The 23,771-nt window shown below is 42.3% G+C and overlaps 1 protein-coding gene across 1 annotated transcript in view; it reads right to left on the reverse strand.

Annotated features, from left to right (window-relative positions):
* The window catches only part of LOC126195052 (dipeptidase 1-like), a 699,024-nt gene that overhangs the window by 650,953 nt on the left and 24,300 nt on the right, over positions 1–23,771 (reverse strand). Inside the window, exon 2 of the mRNA XM_049933499.1 lies at positions 9,021–9,149. Coding sequence (XP_049789456.1) covers positions 9,021–9,116 — 96 coding nt within the window. The 5' untranslated portion in view covers positions 9,117–9,149. The remainder of the gene's footprint in view (positions 1–9,020; positions 9,150–23,771) is intronic.

Here is a 23,771-nt window from a genome sequence, read left to right on the forward strand (position 1 = left end):
GTGAAGTTAATGGATAAAAGTGTGAGACCCTGCCAACTCGTCTAACATAGCGTGCCTGGGAAGCTTTTTTCTCCGATACCTAGACAACTTTCAAGCAAATCTTAATAATGGAGTTTATTACAGTAAAGTGAATTGACAATTGAACCGTGATTTATTTTCAAAGAATATTCTTAAGATATTAATTTATTTACTAGAGATTCATCAAAAACATTAACACATTTAATCACACTATGTAACGTGGAAGTAGTTGCCAGGGAGTAATTGATGAAATCATAACCAAATTTCTTTTAACAAATGGGAATTTTATTCACTTTACCAGTGCTTAAAAGAATTTTTTAAAACAAAGAGATTTAAAATTATAATCAGAAATAACCCTCTAAATATCAAGTTACAATTTATTCAGAGACAGAAAGAATCAAGTTTTAACTGTATGAGCTTTCAGGCAGAGAACCTTGCCACCCCCTTATGACACGGCCGTAGTCTTTCGACTACACAGGTGCAAATCAGCAATACACCAGATTTCTTTAAACTAAAAGTTTTAATAATTTATACATGCACACAAACTATGCACCCCCGTAGGAGGGATAGAATCGGTCAAAACACTAAAAATTAAAATATTAACTTTGCCACCGAAGGAGCAACTTGATTTTAACTTCTAAGAACGTCTTACGGTGAAAGGGTGGCAACTTTATTGCTAAAATGATCATTTAAATAAAAGCCAATGAAATGCAATCTTATATAAAATTCTACAGGGTTGTCCAAACAAGTTAAGATGCTTTACAGTACACAGATACCGCCTCTCAAGATGATAGGCAAGATCAAAACATGTTTCAGGAATTAGGCCGTTACACTCCAAGCAATAAATTCGTTAACACACCAAATCCGACAAACATGACAGAGGCAGCTCCGAACGACAGACAGACACTAACTCCCTAACTAATGCGGACGAGAGACAGACGAGCAAGCTGGTGACGAGAGACTGACTAAGAAAACAAGTCGATTTTAACAAGAGTAAATATCACAACATATCACCAATCACTTAACTTCTGCCGGCCGAAGTGACCGAGCGGTTCTAGGTGCTACAGTCTGGAACCGCGCGACCGCTACGGTCGCAGGTTCGAATCCTGCCTCGGGCATGGATCTGTGTGATGTCCTTAGGTTAGTTAGGTTTAAGTAGTTCTAAGTTCTAGGGGACTGATGACCTCAGATGTTAAGTCCCATAGTGCTCAGAGCCATCTTTGAACTTAACTTCTAATAAACTGCGATTTCTCGATAAGACCTGGCGCAACACCCCCAAATCGCTCTCTCGAACCGTCCGCTGCCAGTCGCTTCAACGGGCGCAGGAAGGCGCGCCGGTCTCCCGTCTCACGGCGTTGGAGCTCGCACCGGCCAGACGGATGTCGTGGGTTGACTTCTGTTGCTCTCGTGTCGACCGCGAAGCCACGGCAATACGGCGCGGCCCACTGGACTCACGAGGCCACCTCACATGCGCCGACGCTCAAGACGGACAAGTCATCTTGTGTGTCAGTGCTCGACCGCTGAACCGATCGATCCAACCGCCAATGACCATTGCCTGAGCAAACTCGATCACACTGGCGGCCCAACGCGCAGACTCAGACGCAGGAACTAAGCCCCGACCGGGCGACCACTCTCTGAGTTCTCTTACTGACGGAGTGGAAAGAGTCTCATTTTGCCGGCTTTAAAGGTTGATCCGAACGACAGACATACTAGCACTCCGAAATTGAGACTTTGTGTGGACTTCAAGGCAACAGTGAATCCACAGCTCGTGATTGCAACTTTCCCTTTACCCCGCCCGGAAGATCGTTTTGACAAACTGTGCCCAGGAATATATTTTTCGAAGTTGGACCTAGGAGATGCGTACTTACAAATACCGGTGGACGTAGAATCCCAGCGCGTTTTGGTGGTTTACACGCATCTTGGTTTGTATCAATTCAAACGACTGCCACTCGGATGTGCATCGGCCGCTGCATTGTTTCAGCAATATCTACAAACTGTTTGTGCGTCGGTCCATACTGCAGCAAACTACCAGGACGATATTGTGCTCTCCGGAAAGACGGAAGAGGAGCATTTAGCCAATCTCAAACATTATTTCAGGTCTTGCGACAAAATGGTCTTCGCTTACGGAAGGACAAATGTGTGTTTTTTGCTCGTGACTTGCCATACCTGGGCCATGTACTCAATTCCCAAGGCATTCATCCCAGTCCCACGCACCTCCGTGCCATACAAGACTTGCCTTGGTCGCAGAATTTGAAGCAGCTACAGAGTGTTCTGGGAAAGATCAACTATTATCACAGATACGGGCCGCATGCCTCTTCCATTTCAGCTCTGCTTCATCGCTTACGCCGTAAAAGTGTTCCGTTCGTCTGGACGACGGAATGCGAACGCGCCTTTCGCCGGTTGAAATCGGCGTTGCTTTCCAATACTTGCCTTACGCCATTCTATCACTAGAAGCCCCTTTTGTTGATGGTGGATGCATCGGATTTCGGGATCGGTGCTGTGCTTGCGCACAAAGATGTCTCGCACGATCGCCCTATTGCCTTTCCGTCCAAGAAGCATTGCCTCTCGTATTTGGTGTTACAAAGTTTCATGACTTATTGTATGGTCGTCACTTTAACATAATCACAGGCCACAAACCTTTGACATCGCTTTTTCATCCGAACAAGCCTGTTCCTCCACGTACAGCGCAGAAATTCAGTCGTCAGACACTAACTGCGTAACAAATTCAGACGAGAGACAGACTAGAAAGCTGGGGACGAGAGATTGACCCAGACTGACTCCAGACTGACTCACTGGCGAGCTCATAGCACCCCTTAAATGCACGTGAACAGGCAACTTTTCCTCTTTCCCACCAGAGGGAGACACCAAAGCTGCGATTGACACAACGGCGCCACCGCCAGAAATGGAGCGCGACTGCTTTACTCTACGCGCTGCGGCCCGCTCTTCAAAATAGCAATCCTTACCCCGGCTCGACAATACTTAACTTTTCCTTTTTTCAGAGAGGTCGTAAGCAATTGGCTACATGTAAATAATCAAAGTCTTTCGATATATACAATTTCCATGCAAATAATTAATATAGATGACAAGTCACGTCTCGTCTAGTGTGGCTCTTCTAGAGTGCGGAGGCAATGCGGGCGATGCTTATATCTCTTCGTGGATGGGCCTCTCCTGACAAGGTGCGGTCCTAGTCAACGTACTACAGGCCTTCTCTACTGTTACTTCCAGGCCGACGTGCCGGCGTTTGATGTTACGTAGGAACTTAAAGGGCGTTATATCAATTGTAAAATTACAGCTTGGTTTCACAGTAATTGTCATACATTTGTTATATATGTTTTTCCTTTGATTACAATGTGTTTGAATCCTCGTACTTTCATATTTCTTTCATACATCGATTATTATATAAATTCTTATATTCTATTCCCCTTTTTGTTATTCTTGAAGATGTAGTGTGTTCCCTTGGATGACAGTGATCGTAGGAAGATTCGAAAGCTTCAATTTCCGAACCCAACGATCATCATGCGAAGGTAGGTTCGAACCAGTCACATTTCTTCGTATGAATCTCACTCGGCAAAGAAATGTCGTTAACGTTGCTGAAAATTCCACGTGTTGGCGATAATTTCGCGGCAAACCACGCAAACAGGTCACTTTATGGAGAACTTGTGCTTGTAAATGATTATGAATCAAGAGGCACTACAGAAATTTCACCGGAAACAATTTCAAATAATTTCCTTATTCATTCATTTATTTATTAAGTTCTAATTCATTCACCAGACATGCAATTAGTAGATGAATAAAGACAAAATATTCTTCAAAATAAATGTAATAATCTGGTTTTGAACACGGGGGTCAAACGTGTTAAGACGCGACGCTAGCCACTATTTCACCGTTTCGACTGAGTTCTTAAAACTGAGAAGATTTAAGTTTGAATTTTTGAAACTGTTGCTCCTAAGTCTAATAATAGTATTCGTTCCTTAAAAGCAACATAAAGTAATTGGAAAACTCTGATCGTCGTTTTCTCAGTAGCGGTCTAGTACCTGCTGATAACCTGAGACTCATCGTCCCTTATTTTCAGCCCTGAAAGACTAACAACACTGCTGTCCAACATGCTGAAAAACCGACATTTCCAAGTCTGTCTTCATTACAAAACGAGCCAGTCATGTAAACGTAAGAACGGCATACCACAAGGATCTGTCCTGGCCCCACTATTGTTCTACCGGTACATAAGTCACATGCCAGAAACTATATCTAGGAAGTTCTCCTACGCTGACGATACCGCCAATGCGTATCAAAGCAAGCACATAGAGGAGGGAGAAAATGTGCTCACACAGGACCTTAGAGTACTCGTGACAATTACAGAAATTGGAGGTTCTGCACTAAACCCTACAAAAACTGAAGCGACAGCTTTCCACGTCAATAACCGATTAGCAAACCAGCCACTTAACGTCACCTTCTGTAACAAATCAGTTATAAAAAACCGAAGTACCTCGGAATCACACTGGACCGATCACTTACGTACAGGACCCACCTCACATCACTAGCAGAAAAGTTAAAGACCGGGAACAACATTATCCGGAAACTTGCTGGAACTTCCTGGGGTGCACAAACTGACTCTCTCCGTACAGCAGCCTTATCTGTCGTATATCCTGTGGTTGAATACTGCGCACTTGGCTGGTACAGGAATGTGAATGCCAATAAGTTTGACGTTCACCTGAATGACAGCATGAGAGTTGTAACGGGCACCCTGAGATCATCCCCACTACCTTGGCTGTCTGCTCTCAGTAGCATCGCCCCACCACATCTGAAACGACAAGAAGCACCGGCCCGCGAACGGGAAAAGATTAATAACGAAAAGCTTACCCAAAGACTACCAGCCCAGTAAATACTGATCAATCAATCCTACACGCGTCTCAAATCAAGAAAACCATTCTGGACAGCTCAAGAACCCGAACCATTAAAGATTGTAGATGTGTGGAAGGAAAAATGAGAAAACGACACCAGCATGCTTCGCCGTGGCCTCGAAGGCCCTACATACATATCAGGCTTCCAACTACCTAGAAGAACCTGGTGTGTGATCAACAGAATCTGATGAGGACATGGAAGAACTAAGTCCTTTAAGTACAAATTGGGAATCTCAGACTCCCTGATGTGCGACTGTGGTGCAGCAGAACAGTCTATTGAACAAATTGTAGAGGAATGTTCCAATACATGTTTCAGTGGATGTTGGAACGACAATCAAGGCCTCGCCAACAACATTGGATTGGATAGACACTCTGGATATCAGTTTGTGGTATAATTAGTGACCATAACAATGGTACATTCTTTTTCAAAAATGGCTCTGAGCACTATGCGACTTAACTTCTGACGTCATCAGTCGCCTAGAACTTAGAACTAATTAAACCTAACTAACCTAAAGATATCACACACATCCATGCCCGAGGCAGGATTCGAACCTGCGGTCACGCGGATTCAGACTGCAGCGCCTAGAACCGCACGCCCACACGAGCCGGCCTACATTCCTTTTGTAATGTATAAATATTTCTTATGTATTGCCTAAATACAGCTGTAAATTTCATGTGTATTTCCACACGATAACTATAATAACCCCTAGACCACTGAGTGAAGTTTCTCCTCTTGAACCCTCTCGCATTTTGACATCGTGCTTAAAAATATGACGTATACAATGCAATATCTCGTTGTCCACTACGTTTTTGAACGGCGCAAAGTCGTATTAGCACATAGCCTACAAATATTAAGTGCCTTTCTGTTTACTGTATTAAAAACGGATCACTATGAAAATATTCGTTTTCAAGAATGAAGCACGTTAAATACGAAAAAACTCGGGATGTGTTACATCGGTGGATAATACTGACGCCATACCTCACGTGTAAAGCAATACAATAAAATTATAAAATATTCGTGTGCTTTTCCCAACAGAGATGAAGTATTGTATTTAGGCAGCGATTCTTTTGTAAGCATATTACGAGTTGTACTTAGTAACAAGGGTGTTCTTGCCAACTTTTTACACAAACACTGAGTTGTAATACCCACGCCAACATTTTATTCAGAACAATATTCACGACAGCGTTGTGTGTGAAATGTGCACGAACATTAATCGTACTCTCGTGATATTAATAAAAAGGACTTCATCGTTAGTAAAATACTAAATAATTACTGTCAATGACATAACTTAATATTTTCTAAAACATTATATCTCAGACAACACTCATGAAAAAAGACAATGAAAATCTCAATCTTTAGTTACCTATGATACTACTTGAAAAATCCTTCTTGTTCGAACTGTTGTACTGATGGGATCTGAGTGATATCTCGTAACACAGAGGTCTGTAAAAATCTGTATTATGTTGCTAATTTAATATTTGAAATATAGAGTTTATGAGTCATTCAAATGAAGCTTCTCTGTTTGGAGTGTTATTTCATTGTAATTAAAAGTTAAGTTTTCTGTTCCGCTACAAAAGAGCTTAGCAATTAGCGCTATTGATATACAGCACGGTATACTGGTAAAGTACTTAGCGAGGTGGCGCAGTGGTTAAACACTGGACTCACATTCGGGAGGACGACGGTTCAATCCCGCGTCCGGTCATCCTGATTTAGGTTTTCCGTGATTTCCCTAAATCGCTCCAGGCAAATGCAGGGATGGTTCCTTTCAAAGAGCACGGCCGACTTCCTTCCCCGTCTCCCTAATCCGATGAGACCAATGACCTCGCTGTCTGGTCTCCTTCCCCAAAACAATCCAACCCAACCCAACCCTTTACTGGTAAAGCTGAATAATAAGCGATTACCATTGAGAAATATTTTCAAATGTTAATGCATATAGTGAAGGTACAAAAAGATTTAATATATATTATTTATTAGTACGAAAACAGGGCCTGAAGCAGAATCGATAAGTGACTGTCATGTTAGCCGCCATCTCAGTGAAATACAGCAGCGGCAGTGTGAAACTGATTTTCTATACAGACATAAATATTGTTGGCTATAATTGCTATAATAATTGTGTATTGCTGGCCCAGAACCCACTCTGACCTAATAAATTCAAGTCAGACTATGAATACAGTGAACTTCTATGAATGCGAACAGCATTTTACGTGATATAAATAGTTTCCTGCTGATGTATGAAGCCTAGTTGTTTCGTAACAACTTTTATGAAATATTTTGACAGGAAGAAATACATTAGTGTGCTATTGTGTGACAATACTATTCATTTTGCTTAAAGAAGTGTCGCCACCTCGAATAACAAAAGCGTTAAATTCGATGAACTATCCACAATCAGTAAAAAGACTCTTATACAACAGCATTGAAAATTACTGAAAATCATTACTATTGTTCAGTTCAGATTAATCATCACACATTTAGCTTGTTTGCTGGTTATATATGATTACTTTTGTGCTTGAACTTAGTACCATTTACACTGCTTGACAGACAACATCGCTATACGTTTCCCGATGTAGATTTCATTAAAAAAATAACGATCATCAGTCGGGAAAATCAGTGATTAAATGAAACCTCACGCTACATTAGTAATAAGTAACTAGTTTTATTGTAACCTTGCTGAATTGTGCAACCAAGCAAACATACCACAGAGTGCATAGAAATCCTGCTCTAAAGATGGTTGTTAATCAGCCAAAACCGACTATTAGCACGTTTAAATTTTATGTCTTATTGCGATTTTTTAACAAAAAGATTGTTTTCAAGAAATATAACTTCTCCTAACTCTTTAAGAAGCACGTCAATGAATGATCGTCGTTTTTAATTAAACGATTTCTCGTGTCAGGCAGGTTTAAATATTCCAGATAAATCTCACTTATTGTTCAATCTCAGCTGCACGTATTAATTAGATTACATGTTGCGGTCATTCAGCATCATCTTTAGATCTAATAAGCTGCGTCAACAACCCCACTTGTCTGTTGTGTACGTGTGAATAATAAGACAGGGATGTTCGTCATACTTCAATAAAATGAGAAAACTGTGTCAAATCAGGTGCCTCAACATTAATTCGCTCATCGTAGTACTTACTATAATAATTACTATCGAGTTATTATGATATGCGTACTTCACTTTCACTGTGCCTCCAACATGTGGGTGTAGCATTTGAAAACTGAAGTTCTACAAACGTGTTTCGTGCTACTACCAAAGATCCTGTCTCTAGTGTCAGAGAGAAATTAATTTATATGCTCCATAGTAACTTAAGTAAAAAAACTTAAAATTTTCCTTAAAACTGCCTTTTAATTATCTCCAGAGTGGTCGTACTTCAAGGAAGGAGTAGGGAGGAAGGTGTTTATTATAGGATGAAAAATCTACGGAATTAATGGCACGAATGACTTGCACTTATACAATTATCTGTGTTTTGTAGATATTATTGTATGCAGCACGATTTCACATCTTATTTATGACATTATGCCTCAGCAAGAAACTCAGTACTACAAACTGTCAATTTAAAAACAGATGATTCGTTACGAAATAAAATCTTATATATAGTAGTATAAACCGTTCTTAAATCTATAACAAAATATTTTGTACCGTTAAAGTACCTATGTCGTTTACACTATTTTCTTTGTCCGCTTTTACAGACGAGACCAGATATGTGGTATCCCAAGCTGAAATTACAGTCGGAGTATTCCTCTGCAGGATCTGTCTCTTTAAAAACATGATGAAAATTTTCTTTTGAACTGTTAATTAGTACTTTATTTTCGATTAAAACTTGATCTATCTTCTTCCTCCGATGACCAACGGTATGTATTTCCATCAAAATATTCATCGTTTTACCTTTACGTACATTAAGTACTATCGTGAGAGATTTTACGATATCTGATACTTGCTGTCGTTGTTCTTTCAAAATGGGAGTAAAAGTCCACAAGTTCCTCTATTAATAATAGGCACAATCATGATCGTGGTGAATAAATGAATTTAATAGCTGTAAAAATTAAAATTGATGTCATTTACAAAATATAAAAACAGACTGATAAAAACTGAGAGTCAATTGTTACCTTGGTCCAATCCCGGTCATTGGCCAGGTCGAGGTAGTTGCCGTAGCCGAGGTGGTTGCAGGCGCAGCGGCAGTCACGTATGTGCTTAAGCACCATCTCCTCGTCCTCCTCCCACGGCTCCCAGTCCGCCTGACGACACACAGAAGACTAGTGTCACACTCTAAGGCATATGTATAAACATACATTATGTGACCCAAAGCGTCTGGACAGCTGTTGGTAGATATTAATACACGGCGTGTCCAGCCTTCACGTTGAAGACGCCTTGACCAATGCTGAGCACGATTTGAAACAGATGTCTGAATCAGTAGATCGAAAAACAAGTCCAAGTTGCTAACTTTTAAACTTTTTTGACATCTTCGGAAATGCCACTGACGACCTTGTTAGATGATTCGAAAATAGGTCTCAGCCCGAAACTAGTCATCGAGCGAATAAAAATTAAGAATTTGCAGCTTGAACTGGTTTTAAATTCTACTGATTAACAGAAGTTGCTGACCCAAGCTACTCCAGCATGCTGGAAGTTTGCAGATGTCTGAATGTCTGTGGAAGAATGACAAACCACACTGACTCAAGAGCAGAAATGATAGAAGAGGTTACCGATGCTGTGGTCTGGAACGAAGTATACGTTCTGTCGCATCCCAAATGTGCTCCACTGGGTTCAGGTCGGGACTCAGAGCAGGATAGTACATTTTAGAAATGAAAAAAACCATTGCTTCCCAGATGACGCTTTATGACAAGGTACACTGTCATACCCACACAGTGAAGGTCTCCCTAACTGTACGAGGTACAAAGTGCTGTAAAACTTGTTCACAGCCTTCCGTATTTGGCGTTTTCGTAAGTGGAACAAGGGGCCAACAATAACCACTAAAAGCACCCTCACATAGTAATACCACTTCCGTGTTTCACTGTTGGCACTACATATGACAAGTAACGTTCTCCAGGAACTCGCCAAACACAAACCTTCCATCAGATTGTCACAGCGCATGGTGTGATTCATTACTCTAAATCTCTCGTTTACAGTCATCCATTATCCTATGGCGGCACTGTTTAAACCACTTCATTCCAGATCAGCACTGACAACAGAAAACTGCAGCTCATGAGGAGGCATTCGACCACTGTAGGCCATTATTTTTAAGTCTCTGCGCACAGACGCTGTTGTAACCGGGCTGATGTTAGTAGCTTGGAACTCATGAGTGGTTGCAAAATTCTGATTTCGTGTGAATATTTACAAGGACCCTACGTAATGCTCACGTTCCCTATCTGGCAGTACATGAGATCCGCCTGGCCTTCGCTGTGGCTTTGACTTTCCTTTCGCACTACACAATTATATCAACAAGTCAACCTTGGCAGCGTTAGAAGGGTTGAAAATTTTCTGATGAACTTGTTACTGGGGTGAAATCAAATAACTTGCCCAAGTCCGAAGTCGATGAACTCTTCTGGCCGACCCCGTCTGCTGTTCTGATCTCTACTAGCAACACAATACCCCTCCCTCCCCCTTCCCCCCCCCCCCCAGCCCCGCCGTCTTTATGATGGCCGATCCGCCTCTCGTGACATCTGTTCGTCGCCTCCGTATTATGTATGGGTGTCCGGTAACACTCTATTGGCTCAGGCACAAACAGAAATCCCTGTGGTTCCAATATATAAAATTCTTCATTCGAAACATTTGAAGAGAAGTGGTATGAAGATGGGCTACGAGGAAATAACTAATGCTCTACCTCCATTTCAAACAACTTTTTAGGAAGAAAAGGATGTACTTGTTTCCAAAATGGAATATCCTTTACAACTGACAGTCATTGAGTTTATCTGTACGCTACACTACAGGTTATTTGTCATGTACATAGTCTTTTCTGTGACTGTTCTTGGACGAATATATTCTGAAATATGAAACAGGCAGGTAAAAAGCTCTTGCTATGGTTTTAGCAATCAACTTTCATAAAATCAATAAAGCTGACCACAACAGGGACAAACAACTTACCATCAATTAATAGGACAACAAAAGTAGCATGGGGGGTTAAGCGGACAAAAAATATGCATGAGTAAAATTAAAAAAAAAAAAAAGGAATTAACAGGAGTAGAGTGTACAACAAGATTTTCAGATTAAAATGGATAGCGATAAAGGTAACAAAGCATGTGTGATTTGTTAACCAGCTTTCCACAATCAAGATTTAACAATTTCAAAGGTGTTCTTCAAACATGCAACTACTTACTATAGTTACTAATGATTCTGTTCTTGCCCGAAAACTGAAGTGCTCGATAAATTCAACTTATAATTTATGATTGGGTAAACAATAAACGTTCTAAAATATGTGGATATTTAAATACCATTGGAATAATGCTTTATCAGTATCTTCGTCCACAAAAAAAGTTTTCAGTTTCCAAGAGCTACAACTGCAGCGTATGAAATAAAGCAGGAAGGAGTTTCCTTGAAGTATGCCAGCTCCAAATACTGAATAACATACACCAAAAGCCCCTATTATACACATAATATGGAGTTTCTATGGAAACTGCAAAGGGTAATTGCAAAGGTATCCTCCCGAACAGTCTTTTAGATAATCGTTAATTAGCTGATTATATAATTAATGTAAATAAATGAATTATAATCAATAAATAGGTTCCTATGACATTTAACAACTTTGACAAAATAGTAGAAGGAAGTTAAATGGCCTACTAGATGATGAATACAATCCCGAGAGATGGAATACAATTATTTATCTAAGAAATTACTGTATACGATCAGGAAAAGATGAATTTGTACTGTTAAATGAGGTAAATAAACGTAGGAGAGAATCATGTCTATATAAGTTGAAATCTTGAAGTAACTCTAGCATTCCACCACCCCTGCCATCATTACCATTAGTGGTGTTAAGAAAAAAAGTCGTGTTAGGCGCTTCTGTCTTAGTTCACATGATAGTATATACCCTGAAGTGTGATAGCTAAGTCCTATCCTACACGTGGATGGGAAATAGGGGACAGAATCAGTTTTGTTTTTTTCGATGTTAGTCAGCAGACTACCTTATGCTATGTGTTTCTGAAGTATGCTGTATTTGTATCTTCAGCGACGTATCATTAAACACTAAGCTTTGAAAGATCAAAGTGGCCTTTTCTGTTTACCGGCAACAGCTCTAACACCTTCAGACCATAAAATTATTCAGCATCGAAATATGTGTGCCTTATACACTCCTGGAAATTGAAATAAGAACACCATGAATTCATTGTCCCAGGAAGGGGAAACTTTATTGACACATTCCTGGGGTCAGATACATCACATGATCACACTGACAGAACCACAAGCGCCTAGACACAGGCAACAGAGCATGCACAATGTCGGCACTAGTACAGTGTATATACACCTTTCGCAGCAATGCAGGCTGCTATTCTCCCATGGAGACGATCGTAGAGATGCTGGATGTAGTCCTGTGGAACGGCTTGCCATGCCATTTCCACCTGGCGCCTCAGTTGGACCAGCGTTCGTGCTGGACGTGCAGACCGCGTGAGACGACGCTTCATCCAGTCCCAAACATGCTCAATGGGGGACAGATCCGGAGATCTTGCTGGCCAGGGTAGTTGACTTACACCTTCTAGAGCACGTTGGGTGGCACGGGATACATGCGGACGTGCATTGTCCTGTTGGAACAGCAAGTTCCCTTGCCGGTCTAGGAATGGTAGAACGATGGGTTCGATGACGGTTTGGATGTACCGTGCACTATTCAGTGTCCCCTCGACGATCACCAGTGGTGTACGGCCAGTGTAGGAGATCGCTCCCCACACCATGATGCGGTTGTTGGCCCTGTGTGCCTCGGTCGTATGCAGTCCTGATTGTGGCGCTCACCCGCACGGCGCCAAACACGCATACGACCATCATTGGCACAAGGCAGAAGCGACTCTCATCGCTGAAGACGACACGTCTCCATTCGTCCCTCCATTCAGGCCTGTCGCGACACCACTGGAGGCGGGCTGCACGATGTTGGGGCGTGAGCGGAAGACGGCCTAACGGTGTGCGGGACCGTAGCCCAGCTTCATGGAGACGGTTGCGAATGGTCCTCGCCGATACCCCAGGAGCAACAGTGTCCCTAATTTGCTGGGAAGTGGCGGTGCGGTCCCCTACGGCACTGCGTAGGATCCTACGGTCTTGGCGTGCATCCGTGCGTCGCTGCGGTCCGGTCCCAGGTCGACGGGCACGTGCACCTTCCGCCGACCACTGGCGACAACATCGATGTACTGTGGAGACCTCACGCCCCACGTGTTGAGCAATTCGGCGGTACGTCCACCCGGCCTCCCGCATGCCCACTATACGCCCTCGCTCAAAGTCCGTCAACTGCACATACGGTTCACGTCCACGTTGTCGCGGCATGCTACCAGTGTTAAAGACTGCGATGGAGCTCCGTATGCCACGGCAAACTGGCTGACACTGACGGCGGCGGTGCACAAATGCTGCGCAGTTAGCGCCATTCGACGGCCAACACCGCGGTTCCTGGTGTGTCCGCTGTGCCGTGCGTGTGATCATTGCTTGTACAGCCCTCTCGCAGTGTCCGGAGAAAGTATGGTGGGTCTGACACACCGGTGTCAATGTGTTCTTTTTTCCATTTCCAGGAGTGTAGTACAAGTTCTTTCGTTTCCACAGCCGACTGGTGCCCTGGAGAGGGCAATACCACTTCATAGCTACCTCCACTGCCACTTAAAAAACACTCTGGTCGTATCACCGACAGCGAAAACCGAAACATAAAATAAAGAAGCGACTTTCACTGTGTCACCGAGCGAGGTGGCGCAGTGGTTAGCACACTGGACTCGCATTCGGGAGGACGACGGTTCAATCCCGTCTCCGGCCATCCTGATTTAGGTTTTCCGTGATGTCCCTAAATCGTTTCAGGCAAATGCCGGGACGGTTCCTTTGAAAGGGCACGGCCGATTTCCTTCCCAATCCTTCCCTAACCCGAGCTTGCGCTCCGTCTCTAATGACCTCGTTGTCGACGGGACGTTAAACACTAACCACCACCACCACCACCACTTTCACTGTGTCAGAATTAGTGAACAGAAGTTATATGTCGTTTGGAAGACTCTAGTAATGCAAAACAAAATTTATTGATGAGGACACCCAACAACTAAAAATTTTCGTTTTTTTGTGACAATCATGAAAGCCGATTAACGATTCTAATTAGTACCTCTCATACAGTTGGTACTGTCGCAGTATGGGAATCTCCATCGCCATGTGTTTCTATCTGATGAGTGGGACAGGCGGTTGGAGATCCCTGTTAATAGGCGCCCGCTCAACAGAGCGAAACATATCAACGTTGCCTGTCTGGCCCGCACTGGATCTCCTCAGGCAATGTGACGGTACTAATTAATCCATGAATGTCCACTGCTCCCGCATTTCCCTTCTGTCTGTTGTGCCCAGTAGTCGAAGAATTTCTGTCGCTGACTCCTGCATTTGAATCCCGAAATTAATATCTATTTCAGTAAAATGGTGGAACTTCTAAAATGTTGGGTAGACCACTCACATGAAAATGTGCAACTGATTGGTCCAGAGTTATATTTATCGAATTCCCTTTATTCTCCTCGCGTCCGTCAAATGTTCCTGAATTGGTTAAAACGCAATTGTGGTGGTGTGTTGGCCTGGCGAATGCAAAGATCAATTACGTATTGCTGTATATGGCTGTCCATCACAAGCCAAAAATTTCCTCCCCTTCTATTTCTATTCAATTTGTGGGTAATATGCAGAAACAGATTGTCTACAGACACTTCAAAAGCCACACTGGACTCGCATTCGGGAGGACGACGGTTCAATCCCGTCTCCGGCCATCCTGATTTAGGTTTTCCGTGATTTCCCTAAATCGTTTCAGGCAAATGCCGGGATGGTTCCTTTGAAAGGGCACGGCCGATTTCCTTCCCAATCCTTCCCTAACCCGAGCTTGCGCTCCGTCTCTAATGACCTCGTTGTCGACGGGACGTTAAACACTAACCACCACCACCACTTCAAAAGCCCAAATTTATCTGAGTTTATCGTCGCAATCATTACGTAAAATGATGGAGTTACTTGTTAATTTCGCAACACGTTTTGGAGCCTGGGTTCTCGCGATTAAAGACGCGTAGGTTAAAGGGGGGGGGGGGGGGGTGTTAGGACATCAAACGGGCCGACTTGGAGCAGGACAGTCACCACAGGACATTTTAATTTCCACGGTCTCTACTTTTTTCAAATAAATTCATAAAAGTTTGTGGCCGGCCAGAGTGGCCGAGCGGTTCTAGGCGCTACAGTCTGGAACCGCGCGACCGCTACGGGCGCAGTTTCGAATCCTGCCGCGGGCATGGATGTGTGCGATGTCCTTAGGTTAGTTAGGTTTAAGTAGTTCTGAGTTCTAGGGGACTGATGACCTCAGCAGTTATGTCCCATAGTGCTCAGAGCCAACCATAAGAGTTTGTCAGCATGAATGACCAGGAAGGGTTGATGATCACACTCATAGCAGTGAAAGTTCAAAATCATAACAAAATAAATTTTTTTGCTGTTGAAATTTCATTTTTTCACTTACTATTGGTTACGTTTGTTGCTATAGGTACTCTTTTCTTCGTAAGTAAGTGAGATTCTTCGATGAATTTTGCACAGCATTCAAACCATACTGGTGTGTGACGCTCTAAAATTTTCCAAACATATTAAAAACTGTGGTAAAACCTGAGTTAATTAACTGTGAAATTTGATTTTTTTCTGAACATGAACTTTAAAATGTAACACTTCATTCATTTTGTCATAAATAAAATAAATTCTACAGTTTCATACACCTGTAAGTATGATTTTTATGCTGTGAGTTTCACGATAAACGGCAGAGTTACACCGTTGTGGAAACTATCAAATGGATACAGATCTAGAGGAAGACCTCGCAACACATTGAAAGGAACTTTTGCATAAGATCTTCAATGCATGGACATGAAACTGGGGGAAACAGAAAGGTTGGCACTGATCGAGTTCGCTGAAGGAAACGTGTTCCCCCGTTATGTTACTAAGAATTGAAGCCACTAAGTGATTATCAATTGCGCTGAGATGAAATAAATATGTAACTTACGCAACAACACGATAAATGGGTGACTCGGAGAGGTAAAATACTTGTGGACAGAAAAACAAACATAAGGGCTTACATTTGAGACTGAACAACTAGCGCTAAAATTATCACACAGTGTCACTATTACATTGCAGAGTTACCCCAGAACAACACGGCGTTCTGTTGAGACAGATAGTCTACATCTGTACTTACTAACGAGCTTATTCATGGTCGTCTGTCTGGATGGTGACATACAAACAGCACCGCATTCATCTAGCAAGTTCTTCACAAAGCGCAAAGCGTCGACGCGCGACTATAATTCTAATTGCGCTCTGGCTTTGTTCTCCTAAATATTACGCGGAGCAATTTATTCGCGCGTGCGAGACAAAAGTACATTAAATTCAAAGCTGTGAGCTGAAGTTTCCTGTGGGTTGCTGTCCAAATAGATGATCCTCTTAACGCGAAGTTTCGTAGTTTTCACTTAAGTTTCCTGTTCAAACGGTGCGAAGTTGCCATTTCCTGTCTGACTCCTCCCCACATTGTTTGTTCATATCCGTAAAAGCGCAAGAGTTAATAAAGTTTTGACGCTTTCGCCCAGCGAAATTTGTGACGAAATGCTGCTATCTAGTTACCGTAGAGTTCAGTAAAACTATCCTGATACAGCGAGGATTGAGTGCAACGACCCGTAGACGTCGAGATCATGAGAGATGGAGAAAAATCTAGCTTCTTTATCGACAGTGAAAGGAAGAAACCGTAGAACAACTGAAAAACTAAGTTATGGTGATAAGACGGACATCTTAATGCATTTATTCAAGAATTTTTTCATCTAGATCGCCTTCAAACAGCGAAATTATTGGGAGGAGCTGACCCTAGAACTGCTGGAACGTCCAAACAAATACGTTAGTAGACTTTTGGAGGAGGAGTGAGATTCCATAAAATTCTTCTAGTCTATGGACATTATATTGTAGTACATATTGTGATAAAAGTCACTTGGAACGAAGACCGAATTACTGGTTCGTTATTGCGCAGCACGATGCGTTCTAATATCTAGGATAGAATTATGAAATCATGGTTTCCAATGCGAATATTGTTAGAAACTATTTAGTTTTGTTTGCTGTAGCTGTTTCATCATCTTTATTAACGGTACTACGCGCAGCAAGAGGCTACACGGGTAGCAGGGGCTGTGTGGCGTGGACGGGCCGGTTTTTTAGGTTAGATGGCCTCGGGCAAGTACAGATAGAGCAGCAGCCTCAGAGGGTGCGGGGCAAAGTCAGGACATGCGGGGGGCCAAGCAGCAATCGGTATTGTAGTTGTAAACTGTCGAAGCTGCATTGGTAAAGTACCGGAACTTCAAGCGCTGATAGAAGGCACCGAAGCTGAAATCGTTATAGGTACAGAAAGCTAGCTGAAGACAGAGATAAATTCTGCCGAAATTTTTACAAAGGCACAGACGGTGTTTAGAAAGGGTAGATTGCATGCAACCGTTGGTGGCGTGTTTGTCGCTGTCAGTAGTAGTTTATCCTGTAGTGAAGTAGAAGTGGGTAGTTCCTGTGAATTATAATGGGTGGCGTTTACGCTCAACAACCGAGCTAGGTTGATGGATGGCTCCTTTTACCGACCTCCCGACTCAGCAGCATTAGTGGCAGAACAACTGAGAGAAAATTTGGAATACATTTCACATAAATTTTCTAAGCATGTTAAAGTCTTAGGTGGAGATTTCAATTTACCAGATATAGACTGGGTCACTCAGATGTTTAGGACGGGTGGTAGGGACAGAGCATCGAGTGACATTACACTGTGTCCACTATCCGAAAATTACCTCTAGCAATTAAACAGAGAACCGACTCGTGGAGATAACATCTTGGACCTATTGATAACAAACAGACCCGAACTTTTCGGGGAATCAGTGATCATAAGGCCGTTGCAGCATCCCTGAATCTGGAAGTTAATAGGAATATAAAAAAATGGAGGAAGATTTATCTGTCTAGCAAGAGTAATTAGAAGGCAGATTTCAGACTACCTAACAGATCAAAACAAAAATGTCTGTTCCGACACTGACAATGTTGAGTGTTTATGGAAAAAGTTCAAGGCAATCGTAAAATGCGTTTTAGACAGGTACGTGCCGAGTAAAACTGTGAGGAACGGGAAAATCGCACTGTGGTTCAACAACAAAGTTAGGAAACTACTGCGAAAGCAAAGAGAGCTTCACTCCAAGTGTAAACGCAGCCAAAACCTCTCAGACAAACAGAAGCTAAACGAAGTCAAAGTTAGTGTAAGGAGGGCTATGCGTGAAGCGTTCAGTGAATTCGAAAGTAAAATTCTATGTGCCGACTTGACAGAAAATCCTAGGAAGTTCTGGTCCTACGTTAAATCAGTAAGTGGCTCAAAACAGCATATCCAGACACTCCGGGACGATGATGGCATTGAAACAGAGGATGACACGCGTAAAGCTGAAATACTAAACATCTTTTTCCAAAGCTGTTTCACAGAGGAAGACCGCACTGCAGTTCCTTCTCTAAATCCTCGCACAAACGAAAAAATGGCTGACATCGAAATAAGTGTCCAAGGAATAGAAAACCAACTGGAATCACTCAACAGAGGAAAGTCCACTGGACCTGACGGGATACCAATTCGATTCTACACACAGTACGTGAAAGAACTTGCCCCCATTCTAACAGCCGTGTACCGCAAATCTCTAGAGGAACGGAAGGTTCCAAATGATTGGAAAAGAGCACAGGTAGTCCCAGTCTTCAAAAAGCGCCGTCGAGCAGATGCGCAGAACTATAGACCTATATCTCTGACGTCGATCTGTTGTTGAATTTTGGAACATGTTTTTTGCTCGCGTGGAGTGGCAACTGACCCTTAACATAGACAAATGTAATGTATTGAGAATACATAGAAAGAAGGATCCTTTATTGTATGATTATATGATAGTGGAACAAACACTGGTAGCAGTTACTTCTGTAAAATATCTGGGAGTATGCGTGCGGAACGATTTGAAGTGGAATGATCATATAAAATTAATTGTTGGTAAGGCGGGTACCAGGTTGAGATTCATTGGGAGAGTGCTTAGAAAATGTAGTCCATCAACAAAGGCGGTGGCTTACAAAACACTCGTTCGACCTATACTTGAGTATTGCTCATCTGTGGGATCCGTACCAGATCGGGTTGACGGAGGAGATGGAGAAGATTCAAAGAAAGCGGCGCGTTTCGTCACTGGGTTATTTGGTAACCGTGATAGCGTTCCGAAGATGTTTAGCAAACTCAAGTGGCAGACTGTGCAAGAGAGGCGCTCTGCATAGCGGTGTAGCTTGCTCGCCAGGTTTCGAGAGGGTGCGTTTCTGGGTGAGGTATCGTATATATTGCTTCCCCATACTTATACCTCCCGAGGAGATCACGAATGTAAAATTAGAGGGATTCGAGCGCGCACGGAGGCTTTCAGACAGTCGTTCTTCCCGCGAACCATACGCGACTGGAACAGAAAATGGAGTAATGACAGTGGCACGTAAAGTGCCCTCCGCCACACCCCGTTGGGTGGCTTGAGGAGTATAGATGTAGATGTAGAATGACCAATCTTCTGGCTGCAAGTGGTCCTTCCACCTTGTGCGGCTGGTACAGGGAGCGTCCGATGTAGACACAAAAATGATTTCTGAGATGAAAACTTAGGCACTACAGAGGAGTTCATAGTGGGCTGCATCAAACCAGTCAAGACAGATCACTCAATAAACGGGTAAATAATAAATAAATAAATGTAAATAAAAATACCTGGTAGAAATAAAACTACATCATCAAATTTAGCATTACCTTTTATTTTACTTTAAACAATTACGAAAATCGCCTATTTTTCATTTGTTCAAAGAGGGCTGCCCTCAACTAAAATAGCGGATAGGTTAGTAAAACATATCCTGAGGCACCAATGAGTTGAGGTATCAAATGGCTCTGAGCACTATGGGACTTAACGTCTAAGGTCATCAGTCCCCTAGAACTTATAAGTTCTAAATAATGTAAGAACATGACACACATCCATGCCCGAGGCAGGATTCGAACCTGCGACCGTAGCGGTTGCAAAAGTTTAATCTTCAATAATGGTTTATGAAACACATCTATAAAACTTTTGAATATCGCAGAATAAAACCCAGGCCTCTTTGCACCCGAGCTTGGAATCATCACTACCTAGATTTTTGACGATTGAGCCATGAGTTCGAGGGATAATATGCCAGATTCTGTCCTCAATGGCGCGTTACATGTTCAGAGTCCCGAGACGGATGGAGGATCCTATCGTAGTGCTCCGAACGTTGTCCTTTCAATAGATATCCAGCGACCTTGGTGGTCAAATTTGGGTTCGGTAGGCATGAAGATATGAAGATAATCAGTAGGAACACTCGCCGTGTACGGTTGGGCATTATCTTGCTGAAATGTAATTCCAGTGTGGCTTGTCGTGTAGGGCAACAGAACGAGGCGTACAATATTGTCGACGCTGTGCTGTAATACAGCCACGGATGACAACCAAAGGGATGTTGCTAAGAAAATGGTGTCCCAGATCGTCTCTCCTGTTTTTCGGTCCTTATGGCGGACGCCAGCCAGGTTGGTATCCCACCACTGTCCGCGATGTCTCCGGACACGTCGTCGGCATTCAGTGGAGTAGAACTGCCTTCACTTGTGAGTTCTGCTTCGGACTGAGCCCCGATGACCAGCGGTTTTCTTTAATAGCAGGACCCCTTTTGATATCATCCACTGCTCCCTTACAGAACAGCGGTACGTCGACGATATTATACGCCCCGTTTGGATGCTCTTCATGGCAAGGCACCCTGGGTTTACATTTCAGCAAGATAATGCTCGCTCAAGCACATCGAACGTTTCTAATGCTTGTCTTCGTGATTGTTAAACCCTACATTGGCCAGCAAGGTCGCCGGATCTCCCTTCAATTGAGAATGTTTTGAACATTAAGGGCAGGGCCCTCTTACCAGCTTGGAATTTTGGCTACCTAAAGCGTGAATTGGACAGAATTCATCAATTTATCTGTCAGCAAAATATCAAAAAACTCTGTCAATCAATGCCAAGCTGATAACTGCTTGCGTAAGGGCCACAGGTGGACCAACGTGTTATTGACTTACTCAATTTCAGACGCTCTTTCTCTTGAATAAATAATCCAATTTTACTGAAATAGTAATCTTTTTTTCCTGTAAATGGACGTCATATCCACCATTTTCCAGCCCTCCTTCGGGTAACTACTTCGTGGTGCGTGTTTTTTCGCTTGGAGTGTATTTCAAGAATAAGATTTACAACCTAATTCATTTTTTCACTTTTCCTGAAAAGGGTCCAATAAATAATTTCTACATAACCAAAGTGCCAAGTGTAATTATTTCACTTAACACATTGACCCATAGTAATGTGAAATATATTCAGTTATGAATGTTTCTGTGTAGCCACTTATTGAGATACAAAGGACGCAGCTATCGACGGATCTCAATATCAGTTTTATCTTCATAATTTAATTTAATTAACCTTGGTGCAGAGCGTTACTTTTCTCTGAAGCCTTTAACGTTGATTAAATTTCGTTACTTGCAGGTCTTGTTGACCTCAGTACGATGTTTCAAATGACAAAAGAAAGACAAAGCCAACGACAAAACTAAGTGCTGCTAATGTTTCCAGAGGCTTTTTTTAGAGGCGTCACAGACGACGACCAGCTGTATTTGCAAGAGCCCGTTAGTAGCGTGTACTTTCTGCGGGGCTACGGCCGACGAAGGCACTGAAGTCCATTCATTTGCTCTCTACACACAGAGTCGGAAAATCTGACGTTAATAGTCTAACCAGATGAGGGTGGAAGGGAGGCGGAGTAGTGGGAAGGGAGAATCTCTGCTTTTATGTTGACTCTGAAACTCTGGGTGAGGAATTCTCAGAGTGGCTGCTCTAAACTTGTAAACAAAAAATTGCAGACAGTGCAATTCTGCAATTAGGGACTTCTGTCAATTTGCTCAACGTCTCTGAACAATTTCAGTTGTCGCTTCTAACAAAGGAGTAAGGTAGTTTCACAACACATCTTTCGTGTTTGTTTCATTTTATTATGTAATATTATTCTCAGAAAAAAAATAATAACTTTATTCCAACAGTTCAGGGAAGAAAATATGCTTAAATTATCGCTCAGAATTTCCTAATGTGAATATTGATGAAAACGTGAATTGTAAATCATTTGTCATCATTCTTATTAAACACTAGAATTCAGCAACGTTTGAGCTGCTTGCCACATCTGACTTTGGTGATGAAACCAGAAGAAAGCTGACTTTGAACACTGTCATTCATCGATGTCACATGGTATAATTTTCGGGGGAAATTCCACAGAAGCGAAGTAGACATTACGTCGCACAGGAAATTACTGTAAGGCAAAGATCCACTGACCATCTTCTAATATAATTAAGGGCATTGTCTGGAATACTAGGCATCCTAGAAAATAATGTTCACTTGCTTTCGCATTTCGCTGAGAAGAACCAATTACAAAGACTAAAAGATTTAAACAGTTGTAACACAAGGAACAAAATCAGTCTCTCCTGTCAACAGAATAATCTTACTATCGCACAGAGAAGAAAAATACTAGCAGATTAAAAACATTTTACCAGCTCAATTTAGAATGTAAGGTGTCGATAGACAAAAACAAAAGTTTTAAAATCTTACGGTATAGTGATGGTTTATGATTGATTTTGGCTCCATAAATGATTTTCGAAATGCATAATAACTAATTGCGACTGGATTCCGTTATGAAATTCTACGATATTGTAGTGCCTTTATTATTTCAAATTACGAGAAATGTTCCTTCGGACACGTATGCATGCCCGAAGGAACAGGCACTGTAGCGGGACCGTTATAAGGTACACGAAATTAACTCGTATTTGGGAATATAGATAACTATGAGCTGTATGATGGGATAATGACAATGAAAATTTGTGCGGGACCGGGACTCGAACACGTATTTCCCGCTTATTGCGAGCGGTCGCCTTACCATTAGGCTATCTGAGCACGACTCAAAGCCAGCTCCCTGTACGGAAATATCATAATAGATGTACGTTTACAGGTAGTAGGTACATGGTTGACGACATATGGAAGTTGTTTCTGTTGACACACTTGTTCAGTCTAGGTAGCAATATGATCTCTCCAAGGTATTTGACAGAGGATACATTAACATAAGCCCATATTACGTCAGCAGTTGAAATTCTCTTTTGAAGCAGACTACCCGTATAGTGTATTTTCTTGCATCTGGAAGCTGCCTTGTAAGGCTTTTCTATGGCATATCTTAACGTAGATGATACAGAACTAGTGTCTTTGACTACTATCCTCGATTCAACCACTGTTTAATTTCTTCGAACGGTCCCGAAAAAGAGGGCGAAGGCGCGGGCAGAGTTTTAGAGCAACCTCTTGCTTTTGGTGTTGGAAATGTCTCTAAAAGGCAGATGACTCAACAATGACAAACAGCATCAGACGCTAATGGAAACCAGACGATTAAGGACGCGTAAGGTGTATCCTAAGAGTATGTGACATGTAACTGTGTTGTTATAATGATGATGTCTCCAGCAGCAAAAGATTTCCTTTTAGTCCCCCATTTGGATGTTGGGAGGGGCACTGCCAAGGGGAAAGTGTGATCAGGAAAAGACTGAGTAACCAACGAAATACGAGGGTCGGTCAAAAAGTAATGCCTCCCATTTTTTTTCTACTTAAAGAAATTAAGTTAAGTGAAAAA

This window comes from Schistocerca nitens, chromosome 7 (genome assembly GCF_023898315.1).
Source record: "Schistocerca nitens isolate TAMUIC-IGC-003100 chromosome 7, iqSchNite1.1, whole genome shotgun sequence".
Lineage (NCBI taxonomy): Eukaryota > Metazoa > Arthropoda > Insecta > Orthoptera > Acrididae > Schistocerca > Schistocerca nitens.